General features: G+C 42.8%; 1 protein-coding gene across 1 annotated transcript in view; it reads right to left on the bottom strand.

Moving 5' to 3' along the window:
- The window catches only part of LOC125452339 (dynein axonemal heavy chain 8-like), a 1,009,221-nt gene that overhangs the window by 246,105 nt on the left and 739,909 nt on the right, over nucleotides 1–23,207 (bottom strand). The window contains exons 65-69 of the mRNA XM_059645685.1: nucleotides 22,462–22,708; nucleotides 14,190–14,431; nucleotides 9,376–9,516; nucleotides 7,625–7,853; nucleotides 557–699 (exon numbers count right to left, since the gene is read on the bottom strand). Of these exons, the coding sequence (XP_059501668.1) occupies nucleotides 557–699; nucleotides 7,625–7,853; nucleotides 9,376–9,516; nucleotides 14,190–14,431; nucleotides 22,462–22,708 (1,002 nt within the window). The remainder of the gene's footprint in view (nucleotides 1–556; nucleotides 700–7,624; nucleotides 7,854–9,375; nucleotides 9,517–14,189; nucleotides 14,432–22,461; nucleotides 22,709–23,207) is intronic.

The following is a 23,207-nucleotide window of genomic DNA, read 5'->3' as shown; positions in this document are numbered from 1 at the left end:
TTCTGACTTTTCCAGGGTAATCCAAGGTCGACTGAGCACTTTTCAGGTCCAAAGTGACAACTTCAGGGTTATCATCAGTTTACATAATGTACAGTGAGAAATTATCTGATCAGGGTAACCATTATACTGCAGAATAGTTTTGCTGAGGCCGATTCTAGCATCAAAGTTCCACAATGAAAAAATGTCTCCGGCCCTACTTATAAAGTTTCAAGGGATGGGAGAAAGGGAACTGAACATTATCATTTACTTAGTATTGAGTTGTCTGCAAGAAGTAAAGATCTGAGCAGAGTACATGTCAGAAAGATTCCTACCCTGACAATCTATTTAGGAGTTGAACTTTCCCTGCACTGTAGAATATACCCTGAATAATAACTGACGTGTTCTGTGGTTTATGCACTGTCTTCTGAGTTTCCTACTCTGTGGAGAGATTACACCAATTTTTATGACTGCCAACAAGACTAGCACTTCCTAACACAGTTTCAGGCACAATCAAATATCTGGGACATGTTAAACTTTATACTGACAAAACAATGAAGCTCTTATATTCAGCACATACCTTATTTTGTTTAGCTATGATGTCCAGCAGAAAGTTGGTCCTGACATTGTCAACATTTGGCACAAGGATTGATGTATAGTCTGGCTCACTGTCAGGTGGGTATGAATACTCCTGGACCCAGATTTTCCAGTTCTCCCATTCACCTGAATCAAAAAGCAAAAACAGAAGCTTAATTTTTGCATAAGAAAGGTTGAGTGCTGTTCAGTTCCAACTTTGAATTATCTTTGGTTATTATCAAAAAAATTCATCCTACTCCAAGCCAAGTGAAAAAAAAAATCATTTTTTGCTAGCTCCATCACATCGATAGCTTCCAGTTTCTGGGTCATGACCATTTTCTTTACATGAAGGACATACAATACATTGATAAAACCATTCCCCACAGGGTTTCTGCTTCTTCCATAAGCAGAGATCCAAACAGTCCATGTCCGTCACCTTCCTCTGCGTGCATAGCTGAACTTCTTCTTATATTAAACAACTTCCCCTTCAAACTTCCCTCCAAATAAAAGGTGCTGTGATGAGTACCTGCCTGTTCAGTTTTAAATATTTTTACATTTTTTAAAATTGTAACAATGTTGCACATTACATTTAATCAAAAGACTAAAGCCTCTTTTGACTCCCCCTGTATCTTCTCTTCCCTTTTCTCTTCAGCAGCAACAGGAGCAGCAGTGGAAACAGCAACTGAAAAGGCTCAACAGTTATTTGAGGTAAAAGGTGTAGAGCTGGATGAACACAGCAGGCCAAGCAGCATCATAGAACAGGAAAGCTGACGTTTCGGGCCTAGACCCTACTTCAGAAATTCTCCAGCAACTGCAGTTCTTACTACTCCTCAACAGTTATTTGAACTGTTTTGATCAGATCATTGAGTTTGGCTTCGGTGACAGTGACCTCATCGTTGTGCAAGATGAGTGCACTGTAAATACTGGCAGGTTCTGAGGTGGAAGCCTTGGATTTCTGTGGGATGCAGGTCTGATTGTGTCAGTTTCCAGGAGGAACTTGGCCTTAGCTTCACTTTAGAACTGGGACAGAGTTCTGAGCTGGATGAACACAGCAGGCCAAGCAGCATCAGAGGAGCAGGAAAGCTGGCGTTTCGGGCCTAGACCTTGATTGTCCCAGTAGTCGGGGCTAGATTAGATCCTCAAGCAGCAGCAAAGATAAGAGTTTTCTGAAGAAGGGTCCAAACCAGAAATGTCAGCTTTCCTGCTCTTCTGATGCTGCCTGGCCTACTGTGTTCTTCCAGCTCCACATTGTGTTATCTCAGAATCCAGCATCAGCAGTTCCTACTATCTCTAAGGATAAGTTAGTTTTTGGGTAGCAAATAGTTGCCTCTTTGAAGCTACCAGCAATATTAAATAGTTTCCAGCTAAAAATACTAAAAAAGTTGGTTTCAATACATAACCAGGATATTATACCAGCTTAAAAAGCATAAGCTTAGATGTAACATCTAACTAGCTTTAGGGGACACCTTCTGTTATGCTCTGAACAGGACGGATTGAGCACAATGCATAAATTACAAAATGTTGACAGAAGAAGTAGTTGTATAACTTTACAATGTGTAATTCAGACAGTGGGAAAATGAAAGGAGTAACAGAATATGATAAAAGACAGCACCAAAACACAATGGGTAATAGAATTTGAGCTGTCCTTACAGATAAACAAGCCTGAGAAAAACTCAAAGGAGTATAGGCATTAAACTTTTGGAATGTGAATGAATAGGATGCATAGAAAGATTCCAGGGCCTAGAGTTTATAATGTCGAGCTAATACCATAAGATTATGGGAACCTGCGGCTGTCCGTGGAAGTGCCCATCACAGATTAGGTGTCCCACAGGATTGAGAGTTTGACCTAAGGGGTAGGATAGTGACTATGTTGCTTTTTTTTATTCATTAATGGGATGAGGACGTCGCTGGCTAGGCAGCATTTATTGCTCACCCTTAATTATCCAGAGGACAGTTCAGAGTCAACCATATTTCTAAGGGTCTGGAGTCACACGTAGGCCAAACTAGGTAAGGAGAGCAGTTTCCTTCCCTAAAGGACATTATTGAACCAGATGGGATTTTTCTGACAATCAACAATGGATTCATGGTCATTATTAGACTCTTAACTTTGGATATTTATCGAATTCGAATTCCACCATCTGCAGCAGTGGGATTTGAACTGGGGTCCCCAGAATGTTATCTGGGTTTCCAGATTATAGTCCAGCAATAATACCACTAGGTCATTGCCTCCTCTGATTACTGTAACACAAAAGGTGCAAAACTACTGTATTTCTTTGCAAGGCAGAGGGTGCGTCATTGATCTATCTTCCGAAGCCAGATCTGGGGAAGATCCTTTGGCCTTCTCCCTGCATAAATCGGTTTCTGCTTGAATAAACATCTTCCATTTGTCTGAATCCTGCCTGCCTCCTGAGTCTTTGTCCTGGGTCAGGAAAAATGCTCCTATACCTCATCTCTGGAATTCAGCTCTTTTGAACCAAGGCTGTAATGAGGTCAGGAGCTGAGTGGTCCTGGCGGAACCCAACCTGGGCGTTACTGATCTGGTTATTTTTGAGCAGGTGCTGCTTGATAGTACTGTTGATGACAACTTCCATCACTTTACTGATGATCAAGAGGAGACTGATGGGGCGGTAATTGGCCGGGTTGGATTTGTCCTGCTAAGTATGCACAGGCCATACTTGGGCAATTGTCCACATTGTCGGGTAGATAACAGTGTTGTAACTGTGCTGGAACAGCTTGGTTAGGTGTGTGGCAAGTTCTGGAGCACAAGTCTTCAGTAGTATTGTCGGAATGCTGTCAGGGCCTGTAGCCTTTGCAGTATCCAGTGTTTCCAACCGTTTGTTAATGTCACGTGGAATGAATCAAATTGGCTGAAGGACGGAGATATTTGTGGAGCCTCCTCCTCCGGTGAGTTGTTAGATTGTCCACCACCATTCACAACTGGATTGGCAGAGCTTTGATCTGATCGGTTGGATATAGGATTGCTTAGCTCTGTCTATCACTTGCTGCTTTTGCTGTTTGTTGTGCAAGTAGTCCTGTTTGGCGGCTTCACCAGGTTGATACTTCATCTTCAGGTATGCCTGGTGTTGCTCCTGGCATGTCCACATGCACCCATTTTTCTTGACCAGAGCCTCAATTCCTCTAATCATCCAGCATTCCCTACACCTACACCTACCAGGCTATACTGCCTGCGTTATCTTATTTTTGAAGGCCCAAACTGCGTCATTGCGATGCTGCCAGAGAACACACTTCCAGCCAGACCTGATGGGCTTTCCCAGAAACTTTGTTTTTATTGCTGATTTACAGCATCCACAGTTCTTTCGGTTTTCATTTAGAAGGAAGACTGATTCATGTTCATAATAGACACAGAGAATGCTGGAGGTTCTGGCAAAATCTGTGGGGATTAAAGAAGAGTCATACCAGGCTCAACACATTAACGTGATTTCTCTCCACAGATGCTTGAGCATTCTCTTCGTGTCTTTCAGGTTTCCCGAACCTCTAGTATTTCTTTTCATGTTCATAACTCTTGTCTACGGTGTTACTTTTCTGTATCTAATGAAATTATATATTGTACTGTAATGAGCTGATATTTGCCCTAAAGCGAAAATCCAATCGAAACTTCCCATCACTTTAAACACCACTTGGCTCATATTTTTTGTATCATTCTCAGAAACAACAATGTTGAACATCTATCAGTTTCACATTCAAACGAGTTGATATTTCAATATTGTTATGATCTCAGCTGAGGGTAAAACCAAACAAATCAGGTTCCAGAGTGAAACCTGGCTTTATAAATGATTGGGACAAAAACAAAGTTGCTGGAAAAGCTCAGCAGATCTGGCAGCATCTGTGAAGAAAAATCAGAATTAACATTTCGGGTCTGGTGACCCTTCCTTGGACCCTTCCAGTTCCGAGGAACTGTCGCCAACTCAAAACGTTAACTCTGATTTTTCTTCACAGATGCTGCCAGACCTGCTGAGCTTTTCCAGCAACTTCTGTTTTTGTTCCTGATTTACAGCATCTACAATTCTTTCAGTTTTATGAATGATTGAATTAACTCTGCTTTTAAGGAGTTATTGTGGTAGTTACTCGCATGAGACTTTGGGTATTTTTAACAACAGAACGTTGGTTTATTTCATAAAAGAGAAATAAACAAAGTGATATAAATTGGTGCCAGGATGACTTTAATACAAATTTTAAAATGAAGTTTCAAATGTTTCCCCAACATTATCTTTTACAGAAACTAAATCTTTCTCCAATCTTAGCTTTTTAAAATTTTCATTTACTGAAGCTTTTCAATATATTTCCTTCGTACTGTTGAGACTGTTTTTCTTTGTTTTAAACAACGTCTTTTCAAGTACGTTGGCATGAGCTTCTTACAATTCAGGTGGCTTAAACATTTTCTGTTCTAAAAAATTGAAGAGTTCTATCTAAATTTTCCACGCTTGAAAACTCCACAGATTAGAAACTGATTCCATTGATGTGACTACTTCCCTTGAACTGAACTGCAGAAAACTTGGCTCTCCTGCTTGACTGTTCTCGCCTGAACTGAATTCTGAGTTTGCTTGAACTAAAACGCTGAGCCTTGTGTTCTGAAGTCAAATCTGAAGTAATTTCCTTAATGTGTTACCATGCCTGTCATCAACACAGCAATATAAGCATTTTACCCAATAACACCACAGGGTTTCCCAGACACTCAACTGCAATCTCATGCTTTCTTGAAAATTATATATTTAGGCCATTTTTCAAAATTAACTTTCTGATACTTTCAAAACAAGTGTTCACAGAACTGGCCCACATCTATCCTCTTCCAGATTGAGATCAATGCATTTTGCCTTTATCATGGCAAAAGATCCTAACACACTTAACAGGAATATTATGAAACAAAGTTTGATTATGAATGACAGAAAGAGATACTGGAACCACAGCCTTAGCCAAACAGCCAGTTCGAGAAGCACCTTAAAGAAGGACAATGAGGCAGAGAGGTGAATACATAGAAGGAAAGAGTTCCAAAACATAGCACTAAGGAGCTCAAATGGTAGTGGAAATAAAATTTCGAATGTGTCAGAAACTAGAATTGGATAAGAACAGAGATTGTAAAAGTTTGCTGGGCTGAAGGAGGACACAAAGACCCAGAAGGCCATTTGAAAACAAGGATCAACATTTTACAGACATGGAGAAATACATGAAATAAGATCAGTTGTAGGTTATTTAGCCCTTCAAGCATGGTCTGCCATTCATTATGATCATGGCTGATCATTCAACTCAGTGCCTTGTTCCCAATTCCCCCTATCCTCCGATACCTTTAGCTCGCAGTGCAATATTGAATTCCTACTTCAAATCAATGTTTTGGCCATGATTCCTTTCTGTGGTAATACATTCCACAGGCTGCCCACTTTCTGGGTGAAGAAATTTCTCATCATCTCAGCACTAAATTGTTTATTCCATATTCTTAGGCTGTGATCTCTAGTTCTGGACTGCCCTCCTGTTAGAATTTTATAGGTTTCAGTGAGATCCTACTCATTCTTCTGAACTCCAGTGAATATAATCCTAACTGATTCAGACTCTCCTCAATGGTCAATCCCACCATCCCAGGAATCACCTTGGTCAACCTTTGCTTGACTCTCTCTAAAGTAAGAACAACCTTCCTCAGATAAGTAGACCAAAACTGTTTACAATATTCTAGGTGTGGTCTCACTAAAGCCCTATGTAATTGCAACAAAACACTCTGCTCCTGTACTTAAATTCCCTTGCTCTGAAGGCCAACATGCTATTTGACATCTTGATCACCGGCTGTACCTGAATGCTTACCTTCAGCAACTGGCGTACAACGACACCCAGGTCTTGTTGCACATCCCCTCTCAGTTGATAGCCATTCAGATAATAATCCATCTTCCTGTTTTTGCTCTCAAAGTTGATAATTTCACATTACTCACATTATATCACAACTGCCATGCATCTACCCACTCACTCAGCTTATCCAAATCACACTGCATCATCTCTGTAGCCTCTTCACAGTTCACCCAGCTTTGCATCATCTAAATTGTTAATGAATATTGTAGATGGTTGTATTGTGAGCATTGATCCTTGCAATTCCTCACTGGTCACTGCCTGCCATTCAGCAGAAAGTTAGTCTATTCCTATTCAATGTTTCCTGTCTGCCAATCAGTTTTTTTTCCCATTTCAATACATTAACCCCAATCCAATTTTTTAAATTTTACTCATTAATCTCCTATGTAAGACTTCACAATAAAAACTTCTGAATGTCCAAATAAATCACATGCACTGGATCATTGTTATCAACTCTATGAGTTACAACCTTGCAGAATTCCAACAGAGTTATCAAACATGATTCCCTTTCATAAATCCATTGTTGACTATCTTCCAAGAGCTCAATTACTAAATCTTTCTTAATGGACTCTAACATATTCTCCACTACTGACATCAGGTTAGCTGGTTTATAATTCCCAGTTTTCACTCTGCCTCCCTTTTTAAATAGAGGAGTTATATTACCTATCCTCCAATCAGAAGGAACTGTTCTAGAGTCAATAGAATATTGGAAGATGGCCAATGCTTCCAGTAAGGGCCACTTTCATTCACACTTTGGGATACAGATTATTAAGTTTTAGGGGTTTATCTGCCTTCAATCTCATCACTTTCCTCTGTAATGGCTGTAACAAGGTCAGCCACCTGAACACCATAGAATATGGGTTCCCTGAGTGGGGCTGTTAATCTGGTCCAATCAGGGAGCTCTAGCTGACAGATTAAAAGGGGAATGTTTATATTAAAAGAGGCTGCCTTCCTGGTAGCTGGCCTTGAAGAGGAGTGTTTATGTGTAAATAAGGGTTGACTTGGCAACGTGATGCCAGCCTCTGTGGAGTTATTTCATCCTAACCCCATTTTCATACTAATATGGATTTCCTTCAGTTCCTTCATCTCTTTTAGTGTTCAAGATTCTACATGAAAGCAAGAAGTCAGAAAATTATTCCCAATAAAGCCTAAGAATGAGTAAATAATTTGTTGTTTATGTATAATGTACACACTTAATTGTAAAACATAATTTCATTGCTCATACCTTGCTGATTGACAAGAAATTCAAACATGGTCTCAGGGCTGCCTGCTGGGATGTCGGGTAGGTCCAACTTGCTGTCATGTGTTCGGAGGAATTTCTCAAGTTTAGCTCTACTGTCTAGCTCCAACAGAGCACCAATACTCCACATGAGCCCAAATACGAAGAGCCGCCTAAGTTGTACATCATTAACATTCATTCCAACTTCCATCAAACCTTCGAGCAGAGTTATGGACTGAGGGAATAGGAAAGTATGCACTGTTAATGAATATAATCGGAGGACTTCACTATTTCCTTTAAAGAAAACATTTTTTCAAAGGGTATTAATAATCCTGATTGGCATATATCAATATATGAAATGTGAGAGAATAGAAGAACAAGGGCTGAATGTTATGTTACCCTAAAAGCAGGATTGCAATAATGGGGTCCATAAATTTCCTTACACGGCCTTCCCATTGGCCTCCTATCTCCCTTTTCAGCAAATAACTGGTTAGATTGGTAAGGCCTAGATAGGTCCAACCACCCTTGCCCCAGTGATGTTCTAATGTTCTGAGGAAGGGTTACTCAATCTGGAATGTTAATTCTTATTCTCCCCACAGATGCTGCCAGACTTGTTAAGCCTTTCTAGCAATTTCTATTTTTGTCTCAGGCTCGTATAGAAAGCTTTAGTCTGATGAAAAGGAGGAAATGTTTGCTTACAGATGAACACATATGCAATGTTAGGACATGGAGTTAGGCAACAAAGTCAAATCAGTCTCCTTGCCCCTCTCTTCACAACACAGAAACAATAAAAGATAGTAAGAACTGCAGAAGCTGGAGCCCACAATACAATGTAGAGGTGGAGGAACACAGCAGGCCAGGCAGCATCAGAGGAGCACGAAAGTTGATGTTTTGGGTTGGGACCTTCAACTTTCAGCTTAAGTTCACTTGACAAAAAAATGTAGCAAGAACATCTTTTCGCAGAAGGCAGCTCACTAGCACCTTCCCAAGATCAACTTGGGATGGACAATAAATGTTGGCTCAGCCAGCAATGCCCATAGGCCCTGAATGACTTGTAAAAATCTACAGCAGCATGACCTCTTTCTCTCTCTCTTCCATCTTGTGCCAAATAACATGATGTTGATGATTTACTTCAATAAATCTTCGCTCAGTTAAAGGAATTAACTGGTCTTATTGTGTCCTTTATCATCTAGTATAAATAACCTGTCGTATCCTACATTCATTCAATGCTATTTTGTTTCATTAATGATCTTCCTGAGAAATTAAACAAGCTGCAGCTACTTTATCTCACTTCACTTTCCAAGCATTTTTTGAAGCAGTCTTATCACAAATATTAGGCATAAGGTTTCATCCCTTTTACCCTCAATCATAACCTTACAGACATTCAAATCTCAATGAACAGTCATCTTGTTTCTAAAATTCATTGTTTAGTTGCTAAGACTGCAATTAAAAAATGTTTGTATTTGTTTAGACATGGGAAAGTATTGATTCATCAACTGAAAGAGAACTGGAGGTTAGAATTTAGCCAGAGTTTTCCTTGCCCATGTTTGGCCCGAAGCCAGGAAATTTTTATGGTGTCCGGAGGTAATGGTGAGAACATCCAAAACAATATCTGGCTGTGTAGCATTGTGATCTCAGCTCAAGCGAACCTGTGCTACTGCTGTGACAAAATGTGTCCAGAAATAGTATTGAAGGAGTCTGGGTTATCTAAGAACAAATTTTTATTGCAAAGCTGAATTTACAGAAATGTTTCTAACCTGCACAATATAGTTACACTCAAGCAGCTCCATAACTGGATGGAGATTTAATTTCATGTACAGATAAGCATCTTCAAAGGATATATTGTACAGGTTTTGTAGAATCTCTGCCTCCCAAGGGATGCGTTTGTTTAACCAAGCCTGCAATCAAAACATAGAAACTTTCAAGATAACAAAAGAAAAGGCATAATTCAGCCTCAGTTGATCAAGTACAATACAGTAAAATTGGGAAGAGGTGTCAATAGACAATTCACTTGCATTTAATCATTTTCTTATCATTGCTTAACTGATAGTAGCAAAATAAAGCAAGAGGATTTTGGAAACTTGAATACTCAGATATAATCAGATGATTAATCAGTTCATGAAGTCTATTTTTGAAATAGAAAATTAACAATGTTTTAAATGAAAAGTATTACTTCATTATTTTGATGTGCAAAAAGCACATATATTTCCATTTTCAACTATAACCTGGAATGGAAGTCAAACACTCAGGAAAAAAAATAAAGATCTGCAGACGATGGAAATCCAAAACAAAACGAGAAATTTCAAGGGGGATCTGAAGAGGTCTGGCAGCAACTGTGGACTAAAGGCAGACTCAAAATTCAGTTCTATGGTTCTGAAGAAAGGCTAAAAAGGGGAAAGGAGGAGGAGCTCACAGAGGGACATGAAGAGAAGCATACAGTAGGACAGGGAGGAGAGCTCACAGTAGAACAGGGAGAGGACTTGACAGTGGGACAGGGAGAGGAGCTTACAGTGGGACAGGGAGAGGAGCTTAAAGTAGGACAGGGAAGAAACCAGACAGTGGGACATGGAGAGGGGCTTACAGTGGAAAAAGCAGAGGGGCTCACAGCAGGTGCTCACAGTGGAGCGTGGAGAGGGGTTCACTCTGGGGCAGGAAAAGGGACTCACAGTGGGACAGAGAGAGGAGCCACTGTGGATCAAGGAGAGGGGCTCACAGTGACACAGAGAGAGTTCACAGTGGGACAGAGAGAGGAGGTCAGAATATGACAGAAAGAGGAGGCCACATAGTGAGAGGTTTACATTGAGACAGGAAAGAAAGGATCACAAACAAAGAAACAAAGAAAACTACAGCATAGGAACAGGCCCTTCGGCCCTCCAAGCCTGCGCCGATCAAGATCCTCTGTCTAACCAGTCATCTGTTTTCTAACGGTCTATGTCCATTTGCTCCCTGCCCATCCATGTACCTGTCCAAATATATCTTAAAAGACGCTAACGTGTCTGCGTCTACCACCTCCGCTGGCAAAGCATTCCAGGCACCCACCACCCTCTGTGTAAAGAACTTTCCACGCATATCTCCCTTAAACTTTCCTCCTCTCACTTTGAACTCATGACCCCTAGTAATTGACTCCCCCACTCTGGGAAAAAGCTTTTTGCTATCCACCCTGTCTATACCCCTCATGATTTTGTAGACCTCAATCAGGTCCCCCCTCAATCTCTGTCTTTCTAATGAAAATAATCCTAATCTATTCAACCTCTCTTCATAGCTAGCACCCTCCATACCAGGCAACTTCCTGGTGAACCTCCTCTGCACCCTCTCCAAAGCATCCACATCTTTTTGGTAATGTGGCGACCAGAACTGTACACAGTACTCTAAATGTGGCCAAACCAAAGTCCTATACAACTGCAACATGACCTGCCAACTCTTGTACTCAATACCCCGTCCAATGAAGGAAAGCATGCCAGATGCCTTCTTGACCACCCTATTGACCTGCGTTGTCACCTTCAGGGAACAATGGACCTGAACACCCAGATCGCTCTGTTCATCAATTTTCCCTCGGACTTTTCCATTTACTGTATAGTTCGCCCTTGAATCTGTTCTTCCAAAATGCATCACCTCGCATTTGCCCGGATTGAACTCCATCTGCCATTTATCTGCCCAACTCTCCAGTCTATCTATATTCTGCTGTAATTTCTGACAGTCCCCTTCACTATCAGCTACTCTACTAATCTTAGTGTCATCAGCAAACTTGCTGATCAGACCACCTACACCTTCCTCCAAATCATTTACATATATCACAAACAGCAGTGGTACCAGCACAGATCTCTGTGGAACACCACTGGTTACAGGTCTGCAATTTGAGAAACTCCCTTCTACTACTACCCTCTGTCTCCTGTTGCCCAGCCAGTTTTTTTTATCCATCTAGCTAGCACACCCTGGACCCCGTGTGACTTCACTTTCTCCATCAGCCTGCCATGGGGAACCTTATCAAACGCCTTACTGAAATCCATGTATATGACATCTACAGCCTTTCCCTCATCAATCAACTTTGTTTAGTCCTCAAAGAATTCTATTAAGTTGGTAAGACATGACCTTCCCTGTAAAAAACCATGTTGCCTATCACTGATAAGCCCATTTTCTTCCAAATGGGAATAGATCCTATCCCTCAGTATCTTCTCCAGTAGCTTCCCTACCACTGACGTCAGGTTCACCAGTCGATAATTACCTGGATTATCCTTCCTGCCCTTCTTAAGGGGACAACATTAGCAAGTCGCCAGTCCTCTGGGACCTCACCCGTGTCTAAGGACACTGCAAAGATATCTGTTAGGGCCCCGGCTATTTCCTCTCTCGCTTCCCTCAATAACCTGGGATAGATCCCATCTGGACCTGGGGACTTGTCCACCTTAATGTCTTTTAGGATACCTAACACTTCCTCCTTCCTTATGTCAACTTGACCTAGACTAAGCAAACATCTATCCCTAACTTCAACATCCGTCATGTTCCTCTCCTTGGTGAGTACCGATGCAAAGTACTCGTTAAGAATGTCACCCATTTTCTCTGACTCAGTGCATAACTTTCCTTCTTTGTCCTTAAGTGGGCCAATCCTTTCTCTAGTTACCCTCTTGCTCTTTATATATGAATAAAAGGCTTTGAGATTTTCCTTAACCATGTTTGCCAGCATTAACTCATGTCCTTTCTTAACCCTCTTAATCCCTTTTTTCAGATTCGCTCTATATTCCCAATATTCTTGCAAAGCTTCGTCTGTCTTCAGTCGCCTAGACCTCATGTATGCTTCCTTTTTTCTCTTGGCTAGTCTCACAATTTCACCTGTCATCCATGGTTCCCTAATCTTGCCTTTTCTATCCCTCATTTTCACTGGAACATGTCTCTCCTGCACACTAATCAACTTCTCCTTAAAAGCCTCCCACATATCAAATGTGGATTTACCTTCAAACAGTTTCTCCCAATCTACATTCCTCAGATCCTGCCAAATCTTGGTATAGCCGGCCTTCCCCCAGTTTAGTGCTCTTCCTTTAGGACCACTCCTATCCTTGTCCATGAGTATTGTAAAACTTACGGAATTGTGGTCGCTATTTCCAAAGTAGTCCCCTACTATAACATCAACCACCTGGCCGGGTTCATTCCCCAGCACCAGGTCCAGTATGGCCCCTTCCCAAGTTGGACTACACACATACTGCTCTAGAAAACCCTCCTGGACACACCTTACAAATTCGGCTCCGTCTTGACCCCTAACACTGAGTGGATCCCAGTCAATGTTGGGAAAATTAAAATCTCCCATCACCACCACCCTGTTTCTCCTACACCTTTCCATTATCTGTTTACATTTTTTTACCTCTATCTCACGCTCGCTGTTGTGAGGGCTGTAGTACAGCCCCAACATTGTTACTGCATTCTTCCTATTTCTGAGTTCTACCCATATTGCCTCACTGCTTGAGTCCTCCATGGGGCCCTCCTTCAGTGCGGCTGTGATATCGTCTTTCACCAGTACTGCAACTCCTCCACCCCTTTTACCTCCCTCTCTATCCCGCCTGAAGCATCACAGTGGGACACGAACTGATGATCACAGTAGGATAGGGAGAGGAGCTCACACTGAGGCAGGGGGAGGTGCTCACTATGAGACAGAGAGAGGGGCTCACACTGAAGCAGGGAGAGGGGTTCACTGCGAGACAGAGAAAGGACTCACACTGAGGCAGGGAGAAGAGCTCACAGCACCCGTGAAGGAAAAAACAGAGTTAATGTTTCGGGTCCAGTTCTGAGGAAGGGTCACCAGACCCGAAATGTTCATGCTGGTTTTTCCTTCACAGATACTGCCAGGCCTGCTGAGCTTTTCCAGCAACTTTGTTTTTGTTCCTGATTTACAGAATCCACAGTTCTTTCGGTTTTTATTGAGAAGAGCTCACAGTTCGACAGGAAAAGGAGATCACAGTGGGACAGGGAGTGATGATCACAGTAGGATAGGGAGAGGAGCTCACACTGAGGCAGGGAGAGGTGCTCACTATGATGCAGAGAGAGGGGCTCACACTGAGGCAGGGAGAAAAGCTCACAGCATCTGTGAAGGAAAAAACAGTTAATGTTTTGGGTCCAGTTCTGAAGAAGGGTCACCAGACCCGAAATGTTAACGCTGGCTTTTCCTTCACAGATGCTGCCAGACCAGCTGAGCTTTTCCAGCAACTTTGTTTTTGTTCCTGATTTACAGCATCCACAATTCTTTCAGTTTTTATTGAGAAGAGCTCACAGTTCGACAGGAAAAGGAGATCTCAGTGAGTGAAGGAGAGGAGTTCTCAGTAGGAGAGGGAGAGGGGCTCACAGTGGGACAGGCAGAGGGATTCACTGTGGGACAGGGAGAGGAGCTCACTGTGGGACAAGGAGAGGAGCTCACACTGAGGTAGTGAGAGGGAATCACAGTGGGACAGGGAGAAGGGCTCACAGGGTACAGGCAATGGGGATCACAATGGGACAGGGAGATGAGCTCACAGTGCGACAATGAGAAAAGCTCACAGTGGGACTGAGAGGATGTCATTATGAGAGAGGATTTTGATGCTGAGGCTGTTACCTTCAAAATTGGTTGCCAGCTGAGAGCAGAAGAGCTAATGTATACCATTCCCATTCTGGACACTGTGGCTGGAGATGCATTCTCAATGTTGTGTACCTCAAACAATAGTTTGCAAGAAGGAGCCATAGGAATACGGTCACCATTAGCTAAAGTTAATGTCTTGTTATCATCCAGGACAGAATTTAGATTTTCTATCCAAATAGCATCCACTGGACCATCTAGAATTATCCAGATGTTATCACCTAGAAACCAAAGTGTACAACGAAAAATAAAATGAATAACTAGGTTTCATATTATTCATTTCGAACTGAATCCCACAGTTAGATTTGATTACAATAACATTATATGATTACAATTTCATTCCTAATTAAGCACATCAATTTTGTTACTAAAAACAAAATAGGGTGGGAATAATTACTCCAAGTTTACTAACGTTGGGGACATTATATATTTATGGATTTTAAGCAGTGTTGAAAAGGAAAATTTGGACAAGTCCAGGGTTGTAAAGGGATAACTAAGTGTGCAGCTGGATGAACACAGAAGGCCAGGCAGCATCACAGGAGCAGGAAAGCTAATGTTTCGGATCTGGACCCTTCTTCAGAAGTGTCAGCTTTTCCGCTCCTCTGATGTTGCTTGGCCTGGTGAGTTCATCCACCTCTATGATAACAAAGTGTGGAGCTGGATGAACGTAGCAAGCCAAGCAGCATCTCAGGAGCACAAAAGCTGACATTTCGGGCCTAGACCCTTCATCAGAAACATCAGCTTTTGTGCTCCTGAGATGCTGCTTGGCCTGCTGTGATCATCCAGCTCCACATTTTGTTAACTTGGAGTCTCCAGCATCTGCAGTTCCCATTATCTCTCATCCAGCTCTATATCTTGTTATTTAAGATTGTCCAGCATCAGCAGTTCCTACTATCTCTCAGGGTTGTAAAGGATTTGCCATGTGATTTTATAAGTCCAAAGGTTAAGAAAAAGTGGGGATTGTGAATTTTGGAGAAAAACTTCCTAAGAAATCCAAGAGGTTGTTTTTTTGGCTTTTCACTGCTGGGATAAAGTTGAATATTGGAATGGTCCTTTTTGGGGGAGGTTGCCCAGCGACAGGGACTGAAGCTATTATGTCTTCCAGTAAATTGTTTTTGGGCACTTGGAAAAGACCTCCTAGCTGGAAAGTAAGGGTAAGGGTAATAGTGCAGAAGTCCAGTGAACAAGGGTCCTAGCGTAATTAATACTATTTAATGTTAAGGACAGTATAAGTGTTTAAACAGGTAAGTCATGGAGGCTGTGGCTGCCTTGAAAACACTCCCTGAAATAACTGGCAAATCAGTCCTAGGGCACTTGAATATAGCCAATAAAACTGGAACATAGAAACATAGAAAATGGGAGCAGGAGTAGGTCATTCAGCCCTTTGAGCCTGCTCCATATTCATTATGATTATGGTTGATGATCTAACTGCATAGCCTACTCCAGCTTCTCTCCCATATCCTTTGATCCCTTTAGTCCTAAGTGCTATTTGCAAATCTTTCCTGAAATCATGCAATGTTTTAGCCTCGGCTGATTTCTGTGGTCATGAATTTCACAGGCTTACCACTCTGGATGAAGAAATTTCTCAGTATCCCAGTCCTAAATGGTTTACCCCTTACACTGTAACCCCTGGTTATGGCTTCCTCATAATTGGGAACAACATTCCTGCATTTACCCTATCTAGTCCTGTTCGAATTTTATAGTTTATCAGATCTCACCTGTCATTCTTCTAAACTCCAGTGAATATAATCCTAACTGATACAATGTCTCCTTATGCACCTGTCCTGCCATCCCAGGAATCAGTCCTTCAAAGAAGGAGACCAGTTCTGCACACAATACTCCAGGTGTCACTTGAACAATTGCAGCAGGTTGGCCCCGCTTTTGCACTCAAATCCTCTCGCTATGAAGCCAACATACTGTTTGTCTTCTTTAATACCTGCTGTATCTATTTGCCAATCAGTTCTCTATCCATGTCACTATATTATCCCCAATTTCATGTGCTTAAATTTTATATTTCATACGTGGGACCTCATCAAAAGTCTTCTAAAGGCGAAGTTAACTATATCCACCAACTCCTCGATCAACCTACTCATCATATCCTTGAAAAATGCCAACAGATTTGTCAGTAATGATTTCCCTTTTGTAAGTCCATGCTGACTCTGTCCAATCCTGTCACTGTTTTCTGAATGCTCTGCATTTTCCCTCCTACCAATGTCAGGATAACTGGTGTATAATTCCCTGTTTTCCATCTACCTTCTCTTTCTTTACAGTAAGGTCACATTTGCTACTTTCAAATCCAAGAGAACTGTTCCAGAACCCATGGAACCTTGAAAGATGGCCACTAATGTATACACTATTTCTCTGGCCACTTTATTAATATTTGAGATAACAAGATGTGGAGCTGGATGAACATAGCAGGCCAAACAGCATCTTAGGAGCAGGAAAGCTGACGTTTTGGTCTAAACCCACTGTTTCCTCAGTTGCTACTCGGGCTTGGGCTTCTAGGAGTTACAGTTGGAGACACTTCCTTAACAAGCTCTAATCCTGTGCCTGGCTTATCACTTAGACCAGGAGGAGCATACCACAGCCTTGAGCTCTCCCTCCCTGACTTACCTGTGTAAAATAAACACATATTTCCCTTAAAATCAAATAATATTAATTATGCTAGGATCCTTGTTCACTGGACTTCTACACTGTCACCCTGACAAATTATTAACCCAAACCTGAAACGTTACAAGCTGTAAGCGATAGAAGAAGGATAAATACTCACCTAACCTTACTCATCCAATCAGTTCTTCCTCTTGTCTAGCATCAGTTTTTGACACTCCTACCATACTGCTTCAATGCAATTCTGCTATCAGACATTCTTCCCAGGATGTTTTGCTGCAATGTTCACTTCAATTCTGACTGTGGAACACTTTTCCCAGACTGCCTCACTGTGATATTCACTGCTGGACACTCCTCCCAAACTGATTCACTGCATTGCTAATTATGGGGCACTCTTCTCAGATTACTTCATTGTTATTTTAGTTAAATTGTTATACTTTAGCTATTGGATAATAAAATGCTTTCAAATAAAGTGTGACTTTAAGTTTGCAAAAGTAGATTATACAAGAAGTGGAGTTTGTGCTTCCAATGCTAGAGCAATTTACTGTTGGGCAGCTTCATACATGCATGTGAACCATCTACGTGACATTTCTTGAATACATCCTTTCTTTAACTGTATTGCCAAATTCTACAAGAATAACTCCAGGAATGAGAAATTCAGTTGTGAAGATAGATTGAAGAAGTTGGGACTGTTATCCTTGGTAAAAGAAGACTGAGGAAAGATTTGAGAGAGGTTTTCCAAATGATCTGGGCTAGATCTAGTAAAATGGGAGAAACTGTTCACACTCATAAAATAATGAAATGGCATAGGTTTAACGTGGTGACAGACAAAGCAAAAGTGAAGTGAGAGAAAAAAAAACTTCTGTTATGGTATGAAATGCACAGCCTGGTAATGTCTGGAAGTATGCTTAACTGAGTCATTCAAGCAGGCATTGGACAATTACATGGATAGCAATAGTGTGTAGAAAAAGGTAGATGATTGGCATTAAGCAGTAAATCTATGGGGCATGTGACAAGTGGTCTTCTTCCACCTATAACAATTTTGTGATTATTCCTGACATTGTAAACATTTTTTTCCTGTTAGCCCTAAATTGCTAATGTTGGTGAGAGGTAAGTGGCGACTGCTTGTGCTGGAAGTCATTAGAAATGAACTCAGAAGTTGTGTGACAAAAGCAGCATCAAATTCATTTAGTGTGAAGGGTGGAACTTGAATCAGTCAGTCAGCTGAGCCCCGGTGAAACAGTTTACTTTACAGAGATAATAGGAACTGCAGATGCTGGAGAATCTGACATAACAATGTGGGGAGCTGGATGAACACAGCAGGCCAAGCAGCATCTCAGGAGCAGGAAAGCTGACGTTTCAGGCCTAGATCTTTCATCAGAAATGGGGGAGGGGAAGAGGGTTCTGAAATAAATAGGGAGAGATGGGAAAGTGGATCGAAGATGGATTGCAGCGGGACAGAGGTCCCCTGAGGTTTGTCTGGAGGGAGGAAGGTAGGTAACTTCTTCAGGTTAGGCATCCTTAGAAGAGGCTTCACAATCGGGTTAAAATTGTATCCTGTCCCACAGGCCTGACCAGTCCCCCTCCACTGACACCCTCATCCACTCAGCCAAACTCGTCCTCACCCGCAACAACTTTTCTTTCAATTCCTCCCACTTCCTACAGTCAAAGGGGGTGGCCATGGGTATCTGCACGGGTCCCAAGCTGTGGCTGCCTCCTTGCATGGAACAATCCCACTTCCATTCCTACACTGGCCCTAAACCCCATCTCTTCCTCCGTTACTTTGATGACTGTGTCGGCGCCGCCTTGTGCTCCCAAGTGGAGCTTGAAAAGTTCAGCCACTTCACCAGCACATTCCACCCCAACCTTAAGTTCACCTGGACTATCACTAAGACCTCCCTCACCTTCCTGGACCTCTCTGTTTCCATCTCAGGCAACCACCTAGAAACCGATATCCACTTCAAGCCCGCTAAATCTCACAGCAACCTAGAATACACCTCCTTCCACCCACCTTCCTGCAAAAATGCCATCCCTTATTTCCAATTACTTCGCCTCCGCCACATCTGCTCCCAGGATGAGGCACTCCACTCCCGTACATCTCAGATGTCCTCATTTTTCAAGGACTGCAACCCTGCCCCCCCTCCCACCGCAGTGGTCGAGAATGCTCTCCATCTGCAATCCGATCCCATCACCAAAGACAGTTTTCCATCCCCACCCTTGTCTGCTTTCGGGAGGGACCATTCTCTCCGTGACTCCCTTGTCCGTTCCACACTCCCCTCCAGCCCCACCACACCCGGCACATTTCCCTGCAACCGCAGGGAGTGCTACACCTGCCCCCACACCTCCTACCTCACCCTCATTCCAGGCCCCAAGAAGACTTTCCACATCAAGCAGATGTTCACCTGCACATCTGCCAATGTGATATTCTGTATCCACTGTACCTGTTGTGGCCTCCTCTACATCAGCACAAGCTTTCGGAGCCACACCCCTTCGTCAGGTGTTGGTGAGAGAGGTAGTATCAGACAGAGTTTATCAGTAAAAGGGTCACACCATTGATGAGGATGTACTAAATAAACCCAAGATGCTGTTAAATGTTTAATCAGTTGGAAGGTTTTAATTGATTAATATGTATATTTAAATCCCCAAATTCCTTTCAAGTCACTGCCCTGAGAGAACTAAAGGCTTTATCAGTGTGAAGAAGAGGTGACATTTTAGGTCAGACAGTGCATGTTAGGCGTGAGACCTTGTTTAAAATCTGTTTGTGTTTTAGTTTGGAGTCAGACTGGTTTTAGTTCTAAAGTAGGAATTTATAAAACACCATATTGACTGACTGTCTATAAATTTATGCACTTTTTGTACAAAATAAAATGTATCTGCAAGTACAAATTTACTCCATATATTTACGTGTGTGTGTGTGCGTGTGTGTGTGTGTGTGTGTGTGTGTGTGTGTGTGTGTGTGTGTGTGTGTGTGTGTGTGTGTGTGTATGTGTGTGTGGTGAGACATGTATGTGTGAGGTGGGGGGAGAGAGAGATTGTGTACATGTGTGTGCGTGGAGGGGAGAGGGGTTGTATATGTGTATGTGTGTGCATGGGAGGGAGAGAGATTGTGTGTATGTAGGGGGGAAGACAGAGTGTGTGAGTGTGGGCAGGGGAGAGAGAAAGTGTGTGTGAGAGAGGAAGAGAGACAGTGTGTAAATGTGTGTGCGGTGGGGGGACAGGAGAGAGAGAGAGTGTGTGTGTGAGGGAGTGAAAGAGAGACAGTGTGTGTGTCTGCGTGTATGCGTGTGTGGGAGTGTGGTATAGTGTGACATGAGCCCAAGATCCTGGTTGGCGCTGTCCTCATGGGTACTGAACTTAGCTATCTGTCTCTACTTGGTGACTCTGCATTGTTGTGTATCCGGAAGTCCACATCACTCTACTGCAAGCCTACAGTTAACCTCACGATGTAATACTTCCCTAGCTTCCATCCAAACCACATTAAAACAGCCATCCCCTACAGACAAGCCCTACGCATACAGAAGCCCTGTTTGGATGGGGAGGAATGAGGCAGACACCTGAAGGTGTTGAAGGATGCTCTCACAAGAACTGGATATGATGCTCAACTCATCGATTGCCAATTCTGACATGCCACAGCTAAAAACTGTAATGACTTTCTCAGAAGACAGACACGGGATACATCTGATAGGGAACCCTTTGTCGTTCAGTACTTCTGGCAGTGAATAAACTACACCATGTTCTCCACAACCTCCAACACATTATCAATGATGCTGAACACTTTAGGAAGATCTCCCTCACGCCTCCACTTATTGTCTTCAAACAACCACCGAACATTATACAGATCATTGTTCGCAACAAACTACCCAGCCTTCAGGACAATATTGGCCACAACACTACACAACTCTGCCATGATAGCCTCTGCAAGACAATTGTCCACCCCAGTCCAACACGGCACCTCCATATTATTGCTCTGTCCAAGCACCCTCTGATCTATTTGTCCTTGTTTGTTATGATCTGCATGAACTGCTTTCAAAACAAAGCTTTTCAATATAATTAGGTACATGTAACTGCAATAAATCAAATCAAATCAAAATCAAATTCATCATACCTGAACCAGCTCATCATCAACAACGCGAGAAGCACCATCCCATATCCAACATCTTGCAGTTGTTACACCAGACCCAATAATGCTGAATTCGCCAGTCTTCAGGTGCCATATTCTTCACTGCAATCACCTCGGTGCCACTTGCAGCGGACCCATCAGTATCACAGTTGCATCTCTCACCTCTGGCCCACCTCATCGATAATGTCCGGATTCCCTTCTGGCTCTGCTTCACCAGCGCCAGAGGCGATCATTGATGGAGGCACGATTCTCAGGTGCCATTTCTCACTGCTGGCCCACCTTGTCCATGACGCCTTTATGTCTTTCTGTCTCCATTTCACTGCTGCTTGCGCTGCTCCCAACCAAGAATGGCGTCGTGATCGTCAGGTGCCATCTTTCACCACTGGATCACGTTGCCAACATCACCCTTGCCAATGTAGCAGCCACCAATGCTGATGCCAACTCTGGAAATGTAAGTAGGGGCTTAGTCACTGCTGCCACATGTTCTGTGCTGGGCACACTTGCTGTCACCATATCGTCTGCACTGTGCCCGCTCGCTGTAACCACGTGGTCCGCATTGGCCCCACTCACTGTCACCACGAGGTCTGCACTGGGCCCGCTCGCTGTAACCATGTGGTCCCATTGGGCCCACTCGCTGTCACCATATCGTCTGCACTGAGCCCATTTGCTGCAACCACGTGGTCCGCATTGGGCACACTCGCTGTCACCACAAGGTCTGCACTGGGCCCGCTCGCTGTAACCATGTGGTCCGCATTGGGCACACTCGCTGTCACCATGTGTCCCACACTGGGCCAACTCACTGTCACTATGAGGTCTACAATGGGCCCACTTGGTGTCTCCATGAGGTTCACACTGGGCCCACTCGCTGTCTCCATGAGGTCCGAACTAGTCCCACTCGCTGTCACCATGAGGTTCACACTGGGCCCACTTGCTGTCTCCATGAGGTCCGAACTGGTCCCACTCGCTGTCACCATGAGGTTCACACTGGGCCCACTTGCTGTCTCCATGAGGTCCACACTGGGCCGACTTGTTGTCAATACGTGGTCCACATTGGGCCCACTCAAGGCCACACTGGGATTCCTCACCACCGTCAATGGTAAGGGAAGTAAGTAAGTTTAAACGGCAAGAAAAGAGGAAAAAAGAAAACAAAAGCAGTTGGTGCAAATGAGACCTGGCTTGTCAGCCACCATTATGGCATGGCGATGAATTCTATTTTCATTTGCTGTGGGTTATGAAAAATATAATGAATTTTGTTGGCTTCTTTCTGTTGGTACCAATAAAATTTAGACTGTTTATTTTATCACCTTAGTATAACCTGTGTTGGAAATTTGCAATATGCTGTTAATAAGGACCCAAACTCAGAAACTTCAAAATAAATGTTTATACTTAGTGCCTGGACAGCATTCTGACTGTGAATTGTTTGCACATTGAGCTACTTCACTTTCATTCATTTGAATCCAATCCATTTTATTCATTTCACAAAAATGCAGAGCTTATCTCATTAAGTTTCAAAACTGTACATACCTTTTTTTGACTTGATAGATTTCCTCCAAAGTGTTGAGAAGATTCCATCAGTCCAGTCATTAGTTGCAGGATCCAGTCGCCCAAACATCTGTGGAGCAGTGATAGCCTTAGGATTCATGCGCATTTCCCGATGAGGAGCTCCACATTCAGTCAGTGAATGCATGAGAGTACGAATTACACAAGTCTTTCCAGAGCCACTCGGACCCAATGTCATCAGCCCATGACGAACCCTGGCTGTTTCATATAGCTGCAAAGAGATACAGAAATTCAGAATTGTATAACTCTGCACTGGGGAGACCAGAGAACGTAGGAGAAGGAACTTATACAGATACAAAGCACAGAATTAGAAAATGTAAGAATGGTGACACAACAGGAGAAGGCCATTTTGCATCATGTCTGTACTGGCTCTCCAAAGATGTAATTTAACCAGTTTCAATTCCCAGCCTCTTCGTATAACATCACATATTCTTCTTTTGCTCCATTTCAAATTGTGCCCTTTGTTTTATGTTGTGCCTCTAAATTCATTCCTCTCAGTAGATCACCCTACACTTTGCTACACTAAATTATATCTGCCATCTGTCCAACAATTTCACCAACCTATGCCTTTACTCTGTCTCTCTGAACATGTTGCCAGAATTGCTGAGATGGTATGTCCTCTCTGTGCTTGTTTATGCCCTTTCAAGTTCTGCACTTTCCTCCTCACCATTCACAATACTTCTAGATTTCGCATCACCTGCAAATTTATA

Source organism: Stegostoma tigrinum, chromosome 4 (genome assembly GCF_030684315.1).
Source record: "Stegostoma tigrinum isolate sSteTig4 chromosome 4, sSteTig4.hap1, whole genome shotgun sequence".
Classification (NCBI taxonomy): domain Eukaryota; kingdom Metazoa; phylum Chordata; class Chondrichthyes; order Orectolobiformes; family Stegostomatidae; genus Stegostoma; species Stegostoma tigrinum.
The sequence above is the reverse complement of the archived record's forward strand: the minus strand, read 5'-3'. Positions and strand labels throughout refer to the sequence as shown.